Source organism: Solenopsis invicta, chromosome 1, assembly GCF_016802725.1.
Source record: "Solenopsis invicta isolate M01_SB chromosome 1, UNIL_Sinv_3.0, whole genome shotgun sequence".
Classification (NCBI taxonomy): Eukaryota; Metazoa; Arthropoda; class Insecta; order Hymenoptera; family Formicidae; genus Solenopsis; species Solenopsis invicta.
Window position 1 is genome coordinate 3,931,902 of NC_052664.1, and position 9,611 is coordinate 3,941,512.

The 9,611-nt window shown below is 43.8% G+C and overlaps 1 protein-coding gene across 1 annotated transcript; it reads left to right on the forward strand.

Moving 5' to 3' along the window:
• Nucleotides 1-5,798: 5,798 nt before the first annotated feature.
• On the forward strand, nt 5,799-9,611 carry LOC105197124. The gene has a single exon (XM_011163356.3). The coding sequence runs from the start codon at nt 5,799-5,801 to the stop codon at nt 9,609-9,611; it is 3,813 nt and encodes a 1,270-aa protein (XP_011161658.3).

A 9,611-nucleotide genomic window follows, 5' to 3' on the forward strand; every position in this document is an offset into this window, starting at 1 on the left:
ATCTCAATGGAAGCTGCCGCACGAACCAAGACCGAAAAAAGCGCGCCAAGTTCGGTCGAATGTGAAAGTTTTGCTGACAGTTTTCTTCGATTGCAGGGGCGTGGTGCATCATGAGTTCTTGCCACAGGGTAGAACGGTCAATAAGGAATATTACCTGCAAGTTATGCGCAATTTGCGCGAAGCAATCCGCCAGAAACGCCCGGATTTGTGGAAGAACAAAAATTGGCTTTTGCACCACGATAACGCCCCTGCTCACACATCGTTGCTTGTGCGCGACTTTTTGGCCAAAAACAACACACTAATGATGCCGCAGCCACCGTATTCCCCAGATCTGGCCCCCTGTGACTTTTTCTTGTTCCCTAAACTGAAGAGGCCCATGAAAGGACGACGTTACGCTACGCTTGACGAGATAAAGACGGCATCGAAGGAGGAGCTGAACAAGATAAAAAAAAATGATTTTTTGAAGTGCTTCGAAGATTGGAAAAACCGTTGGCACAAGTGTATAATATCTCATGGGGATTACTTTGAAGGGGACAAAATAGATATTCATGAATAAATAAATAATTTTTGAAAAAACACAAAATTCGCGATACTTTTTGAACACACCTCGTATATACGAATTCTATGATTTCATGGTAATAATGTCGCCAACACGAGGTGTGTTAAAAAAATACCGGGAATTTTTGTTTTTTGAAAAAAATATTTATTTATTCGTCTACATTAATGTTGTCGCCTTCAAAATAGTCACCATTAGATATTATGCACTTATGCCAGCGCTTCTTCCAATCCCCGAAACACTTCTCAAACTCGATCTTTGGGATAGCCTTTAGCTCTTTTAGCGATGCGCTTTTCGTCTCCACTGGGACGATTGAGCCTTAGTTTCGACGTCATATCCGTAAACCCATGTTTCGTCACCTGTTATAACACGTTTTAGTAATTGTGCATCGTCGTTGACTTCATTTAATGACTCCTGAGCAACTTCCATTCGCCGCTGTTTTTGTTCAAAATTCAACAACTTTGGAACAAATTTTGCTGCCACGCGTTTCATACCCAAAACATTCGAAAAAATGTCATGGCATGAGCCAATTGTTATGCCAACATCATTAGCGACTTCTCTGATTGTGATTCGGCGATTGTTCATAATTATTTCTTTCACTTTTTCGACGTTTTCATCGGTTCTTGATGTGCTGGGGCGTCCTTGGCGTTCGTCATCTTCAACGTCTTCACGGCCATCTTGGAAACGATTATACCACTCGTAAACTCTTGTTTTACTCATAGCAGACTCACCATAGGCCTTTGTTAACATTTCACACACTTTGTTACACTTTATGTTATTTTTTACGCAAAATTTGATACAAATTCTTTGATCCATTTTTTTTCAGAAACGAAAATCGCCGAGCTCATAAAAACACGTGTAACCTTAGCGGCTGCCACAGACAAAGTAAACAATAAATACAGCTCAACATTTCAGCATACTTCAGGGGCATGTATACCAACATAAAAAAAAAAAAAAAAAAAAATGTGACTGTCGGACTCTCCAAACCCGTGAAATTTAAAAATTTCCGTTACTTTTTGAACACACCTCGTACGTGAGTTTAAGGCTCTCAAATCAAAACGTACCTCAATAAAGGCACAATGCACACGTACAAAAAATGTCATTGACGCAGTAGACCCATGCGATGTCGACGTCATTTACATTAAACAAAGAAAGGAACGATTCGTGGAATATTGGCAACAGTATCAAGGAATTTAAACCAAGATTTATGAAATATTAGATACAACAACTGAAATAGAAAACGTCGAAGAACTCAAGGTCGAATAGGATCTCGACGCCGAAAACTTCAAAGAGGATTATTTCAAGGTCATCATCAAGATGGAACGATTGATATTGGATACACAACCAATACCAGGTACTAGCAATAACGATCAAACAACAATAAACATGCCACATACGCGCGATATTACACAAATTCACCTTCCAAAGATCGCAATACCCAAGTTTAGCGAAAATTATGAGGATTGGTACCCATTTTATAACACATTTGAATCCATGATTCACTCAAATTCAAAGTTGACAAATATACAAAAATTCCACTATTTGATTTCGTCACTTGAAGGCGTTGCCTCACATGTAATTCAATCCTTAGAAATAAATTCCAATAAGTATCAAGAAGCCTTTGATCTTCTAAACCAGCGATATGACAACAAGCGCATTATTTAATTTAACGACAGTAACAAAGAGTAATCACGTTGCACTAAGAAAATTAATTGACGATGTCATGAGACATTTGCGATCTTTGAGAGGTTTGGATAGGCCCACCAAACATTGGGACGACCTCATCATTTATATCATTACAACTAAATTGGATTTCTATACCATTAAAGATTGGGAGGATAATGTACAAAAGGGTAATATGCCCACATTAAAGGAGATGGTTGATTTCTTAACACACAAATGCAAAGCATTATCAGCCATATCAAAACGAAGCCACGGTGAGTCAGCGACATCAAATACACATAAATTTAACAAATCAATAGGCGCTCACATTTCCACAATTCAGTGTATTCATTGAAAAGGAAAACATCTCATTTTTCAATGTTCTGACTTCTTAAAACTTTCAGCAGAAGATCGGTATAAAGAAGCAAAAACAAAAAAGGTCTGTACAAATTGCTTACGTTCTACTTCTCACCAAGCCAAAGATTGTCAGTCATCAACATGTCGCACATGTAGTAAGAAACATAATACGTTACTTCACGTAAATACTCAAGATAAAATTCAGAAAGGGACACATCTTCGCAGGAATCAAAGAATAGCTCATCTATTAACACAACCACATTGAATTTTATACACATCATGAAGAACATCAAGCCATACTAGCCACAGCCATTGTGGAAGTTTACGATCAGCAAGGTAACACGCATAGCTGCAGGGTATTATTAGACCCTGGATCTGAATCTCACTTTAATACAAGCAATCTAACAAAGAAACTAGGTATTACACAAAGGAAAACGAACATGAACATAAAAGAAATAAATGAAACGCAAACGTATACTTGTAATATAGCTGATGTAAAAATTAAATCAATGCATAGCTCATTTTCTCAGAACATACAGTGTTATATAATACCCAAAATCATCAAGTCACTTCAAGTCTCCATTAACATTGACAATCTCAAAATTCCAGCTAACATAAACTTAGCAGACCCGCATTTTCATGTATCTGCAGATATCGACATATTGATAGGCATTGAATTATTCTGGCAACTATTATGTATTGGACAAATACGCACACACAAAAATCAAATTATCATCCAAAAAACGCTATTAGGTTGGATCATTAGTGGCGAGTTGCACAGTATACAACCATTACATTCACGAATGTCCAACGTCTCTGTAAATGACAAATTAAATGATAATATTAATAAATTTTGGGCACTAGAACACATTACTAATTCCTCCAAATTTTTGCCAGAAGAAAAAATTTGTATGAAGCATTTCACTTATAATACTACAAGAAACGCTAGCGGCCGATTTATTGTAAAATTGCCATTCAAGGAAACAAAATTACAACAATTAGGAAGCTCAAGAGACATCGCACTAAAGAGATTTCAATCCATAGAGCGTGTTAAGTAGCGTACACACGTAGCGCACACGGATACACACACACACACACACACTCACACACATATCGTCGTGCACGACAAAGCGTACCGACACATAATTACACAATTTCTTGAACTCGCCGAATTGAAACGGTTACCTATGGGACGCGACGCCGCGGCGTCGCGACTTTGAAGACGCAGAACTGCGTGCCATCAGGCAGCAATTACCCTGTCAAACGCGGGTTGACATCGCAAGGCTCTTAAGCCGAAACCAGCGATAGTTAAGGCGATAACGGTGACCAGCGTCGAACCCTAGTCCTTGAGCGACGATTGATCTAACCGCTTTGCGCGGATTCGTCGCGCTCACAGAAATTAAGAATGCGACCAATCCGGACAAGGGCGCGAATCGCCACCGCGAATCCGGACGAGCACGCAAAGGCTGCCGCGGATATATATTCGGTAGACGAAACCCTCGAGCGCTCTTTTTGGCCTGCCCCAGCAGCACGAGTGTCTGAGTGCGTGATCTGAAGTGCGCGAAGTCGAGCTCTTTCACAAGGCGAACAGGAGTCGAGACTCAGGGTAGCGGTTCCCAGGCGACGGTTCTCAAACCCAGGATCGTTACCCCTAGGCGCGTCGAGACTCCCGAGTCGCCCGAAACACGCGCGAACATTGTATTCAAAAAAATAAACATTAGCGAGGAAAATTAAGTTGTTTTCTCCTGTGAAACATTTTTGGTGCCTCCTGTGAGGTGTGGACAATCCACACGAAGATACAAGACGCAGACCATCGCCTTCCACACAGCAGAGCCGGAGAGCGACGAGACACTCCTGTCGATACATACGTATGCACCTCTCACGGTCGAGATACGTAAGTCATTTTTTTCTGATTCACGAATTTAATCGCGATACGATGGCGGATAAAATAAAGATACTCATTCAAAAGCGTACGTCCTTGAAATCACAGATAACGAATTTAACTAATCTCCTCGATAAAGGCAAGGTGGACAACGCCTCGTTAAAATTACGGATAGCGCGCTTGAGAGATCTGTATCACGCGTACGAAGATTACAATGACGAGCTCGCGGTGTTAGATCCAAGCGATGTGCACGTGAACGAGTTTACGAACATTCAAGAACGTTTTTACGCGCTCGCCGGCAGAATCGAAAACGTGTTGAATACACCGGGTGCGGCGGATTCGGTAAGCGGTATATCGACCGAAGAGACGCGAAGCGGTTGTGCAAACCTCGCAATCCCGGCTAAAAAGCGAAAAATTAATTTACCGGATGCGTCTTTGCCTACGTTCGACGGCAAGTATGAAAATTGGCTCTCTTTTCGGAACGCGTTCAATAATATGATAGGTTCGCAGACGGACTTGACAGAAATCGATAAGTTACACTACTTAAAATCCGCGTTGATAGGTGAAGCCGCCAACAAGGTGAAAATCCTCGAAGTTGAAGGAATTAATTATTCGAACGCATGGGGTTTGTTAGAGCGATCTTACGAGGTGAAACGGATCCTCATTTCACGGCACCTTGCATTGATACTAAATTTACCGACGCTAGAAAGGGAGACGACAAACGGTTTAAGTAAGCTCGCGGATGATACGCAGCAATACGTCGCGTCACTAAACGCGCTAGGCGCGTCCGTCGGTCCGGAGATGATAGTTCATATACTTGAGAGTAAACTCCCGAAGGGTACACTGGAAAAATGGGAGGCGACTCTCGAAAGAGACGAGTTTCCCAAGCCGGACCAAATGTACGAGTTTTTGTACAAAACCGCGGTTTGCGCCTCAAAGCGGGAGAGAGCGAAATCGGCGGAAGCAGAAAGGGGCAAGGACGAACCGCCCGCTAAACGGAAGAAGTTCGCGAATCGAGCCTTCTTATCAAATACGACGCGCAATTGTGTAGCGTGTAAGACAGCCCGCCATCCGCTTTACACGTGTGAAAAGTTCAAACAATTGTCCGCTCAAAGGCGCATCGACGTCGTGAAAAACGCTAAAATCTGCTATAATTGTCTACGGTCACATCGGGGTACCGCTTGCAAATTTTCGAGTTGCACAATATGCCAGAAACGGCATAATACACTTTTGCACGTCGACAATTACGCGGCCGCAGGTAAACCGAATTTGACAAAGACCGACGACACGAAAAAAGATTGACTAGACAAAGACATCAAAAGAAAGGGGACGAGTCTCGCAATGTTACAGACTTCTTCGCCGCAATTATTAACGAGCGCACTCGTAGACATACGCAATCGTCGGGGTAAATTAATCAGATGTCGAGCCTTATTGGACACAGGCGCCACGGCGAATTTTATCTCAGAAAATATCGTAAGACATTTAGATGTACGAGTGCTCTCGCACTCGTTGCCGATCGGCATGTTAAATAATTCGAATACCTATTCAAGGGGAGTGGTGCAAATCGAAATACAATCAGTACACGATAAATACAATAAGGCTTTGACATGCTTGACTATCCCGGAGATCGCGAACTTGATACCATCGGAGGTTTTTCCGCGCGAGACAATGAAATTGCCGAAAAACATTAAGCTCGCGGATCCGGAGTTTCATCTACCGCGTCCCGTAGACTTGTTAATCGGATCGGGAGCGACGCTGTCGCTATTCTCCGTCGGACAAATAAATTTGTCGAAAGAGGGACACGATCTTTACCTACAGAAAACGCGGCTCGGCTGGGTAGTCGCCGGCGGTACAAATGGTAAGTTCCCCAAAACAACGTGTTATTTGACGAATCTCGAAAATTTAATAACTAGATTTTGGTACGTGGAGGAAGTTGCGTCCGATAAGCCGAGATCGCGGGAGGAAAACGAATGCGAGGAATATTACGCAAAGACAGTCTCACGTGATGCGCAGGGCCGTTATATCGTCCGTTTGCCATTTCGCAAGGCAGACAAGCGTCTGGGCGAGTCGCGATCCGTCGCGCTCAAGCGATTAATCGCTTTGGAAAGGAAGCTTGACGCGGATGTAAATTTGAAGCAAGAGTATACTCGCGTGATAGAGGAATATCTCGAATTAAAACATATGTCCCGCGTAGAGGATGCCAGCGACGACGGATACTATATGCCGCACCATGCGGTAATTAAAAAATCGAGCGACACTACCAAGGTTCGTGTAGTGTTCGACGCGTCGGCAAAAACGAGCAACGGCATATCCTTGAACGATACGTTGTTGACAGGGCCGATTATACAAAACAAACTGATCTCACATTTAATTCGATTCCGCGCGTATAGATACGTTATTTCGGCGGACATCGAAAAGATGTTTCGCCAGATATTAGTACACGAGGACGATAGACGATATCAGCGCATTCTTTGGCGCAGAGACAATGAAATCGAGACGTTGCAACTTAATACCTTAACATTCGGCGTAGCCTCGTCGCCGTTTCTCGCGATTCGCACCGTGCATCAACTCGCAGATGACGAACGTCTCGCATTTCCGGAAGCAGCCAGCATTCTTAAGTCGCATTTATATGTTGACGACCTATTGACCGGTGCCGGAACGATCGATGAAAGCCGTAAAATCAGAAACAATATAATTTCCTTGCTCGCTCGCGGAGGGTTCACTATTCGACAATGGGCGTCTAACGACGACCGAATTATTAAAGATTTGTCGTCTAACGCGTTGCATGCAAATTTCATATTAAATAGAGACACAAATTTAAAGACGCTAGGAGTAGTATGGGATACGCGCGAAGATAAAATATATTATTCCGCACATCCGTTTAAGAATGGTGAAAGGGTGACGAAGCGCAATATTTTGTCGGAGATTGCAAAGATCTTCGATCTGATTGGGTTGTTAGGGCCGATCGTCATGTATGCAAAAAGGGTAATGCAAAACGTATGGCGGTGCGGCTTACAGTGGGATGAATCCATCCCACAAGATGTACATACCGATTGGTCGGAATTCGCGCAACAATGGAAACTAATCGACCGGATTCCTTTCGATCGCAAGCTATTAGACAACGACCCTCACGACATTCAATTTCACGGGTTCTCCGATGCGAGTAACGTTGGCTACGGCGCGTGCCTATATGTACGTTCGCGGGGAAAACGCGGTGAGATAACAATCCGGCTGTTGTGCGCCAAATCACGGGTCGCGCCGTTAAAAACTATCACCATTCCGCGACTCGAGTTATGCGGCGCGTTGTTATTAGCACAGCTATACCGCGAAGCAAGCGAGGCGCTAGAGATTATACCAAACAAGACCGTTTTTTGGTGTGATTCCACTACCGTACTTCACTGGTTGGAGACATCTCCACACTTATTGAAAACGTACGTCGCGAACCGAGTGGTGGCGGTCCGCGAACTTACCGGTGATCACGCTTGGCGACACGTTAGATCGGAAGATAATCCGGCAGACGCGATCTCAAGAGGTCAGCTCCCGCGCGACTTTTTACAAAACCGGCTATGGCGCACAGGACCCTTATGGTTGACCAAGGACGAATGTGAGTGGCCTAACGAGGTCATGCCAATTAAGGAATTACCAGAATTGAAAAAAAATACGTGCTTGACAACGACGCATAGCGAGATTGGCATGTTCGAAAAATATTCGTCCTATTCTAAACTTCTCAGGATTGTAGCGTATTGCTTGAGGTTTCGACGTGCAAATAAACATACCGGTTCATTAACCGCGGCGGAAATAAACGAAGCGGAAATTCGAATCGTCAAAAATTTGCAAGCCGCCCGATTTCCCGACGAAATTAAGAAATTAAGGGACAAGACTCCGCTTGGCAAAATCACGATAGCCAATCTAAACCCATTTTTGGACGAACATGGTTTGATTCGCGTCGGGGGTCGACTTCAGATGTCGACTATAACTTTTGCTCAAAAACATCCTATCTTGTTACCGAACAGGCATTGGTTAACCGATCGTATCATTAGAGAAATACACGAGAATTATTATCACACGGGCATTCAGAATACGCTATACAATCTCCGACAAAGGTTCTGGCTACCGGACGGCCGGAATCAAGTACGGAAGGTTGTATGCACATGCACGCGGTGTGCTCGTTTTGACGCCAGTACGATCGAATACAAAATGGGGAACCTTCCCGCGGTGCGCGTACGTGAAGCCACACTGTTTGTCAACACAGGTATAGATTATTGCGGCCCGTTTTTCGTAAAGGAGAAGAAATTCCGAAATAGAAATCGCGTCAAGGTTTATGTGTGCATTTTTGTCTGTATGGCGATAAAAGCTGTACACTTAGAAGTCGTGAGCGACTTGACGTCTGATGGTTTTCTGGCGGCGTTGCGACGGTTCATAGCGAGACGAGGCTTGCCGGAAAATATATATTCTGACAACGGTACAAATTTTATAGGCGCGAATAACCGACTAAAAGAAATGTACGCGTTATTTAATTCCGAGGAACATAAAGACGTCGTGAGTAGATTTGCGAGTACACACCGAGTTGCATGGCATTTTATACCGCCGTTAGCTCCGCACTTTGGCGGATTATGGGAATCGGTCGTAAAGCTTTTCAAACATCATCTCCGACGCGTTGTAGGAGATTCGCTGTTTACATACGAGGAGTTGTCCACATTCGTTACCGAGGTTGAGGGTATATTAAACTCAAGGCCAATCACGACAATATCGTCCGACCCAAACGACATGTTAGTGTTATCTCCGGCTCACTACTTAATCGGCCGACCCATAACGGCTCTACCGGAAGGTGATCTATCGTCCACACCAGCGAACCGCCTGTCTACCTGGCAACACATAACAAAGGTGCGACAGGATTTCTGGGCTCGTTGGTACCTCGAGTATCTCAATGAGCTGCAAATACGAAACAAGTGGCTCAAAGACGGACCTCAACTCAAGTTGGGTACCGTCGTACTCATTAAAGATAAGAATTTGCAATGCACACAATGGGCTATGGGCCGAATAACAGATTTACATACGGGCAACGATGGTATAACCCGGACGGTCACGGTTCGAACTGCCAACGGCGAAATAAAAAGAGCGACCAGGGCTTTATGCCCACTTCCCGCCGAATAA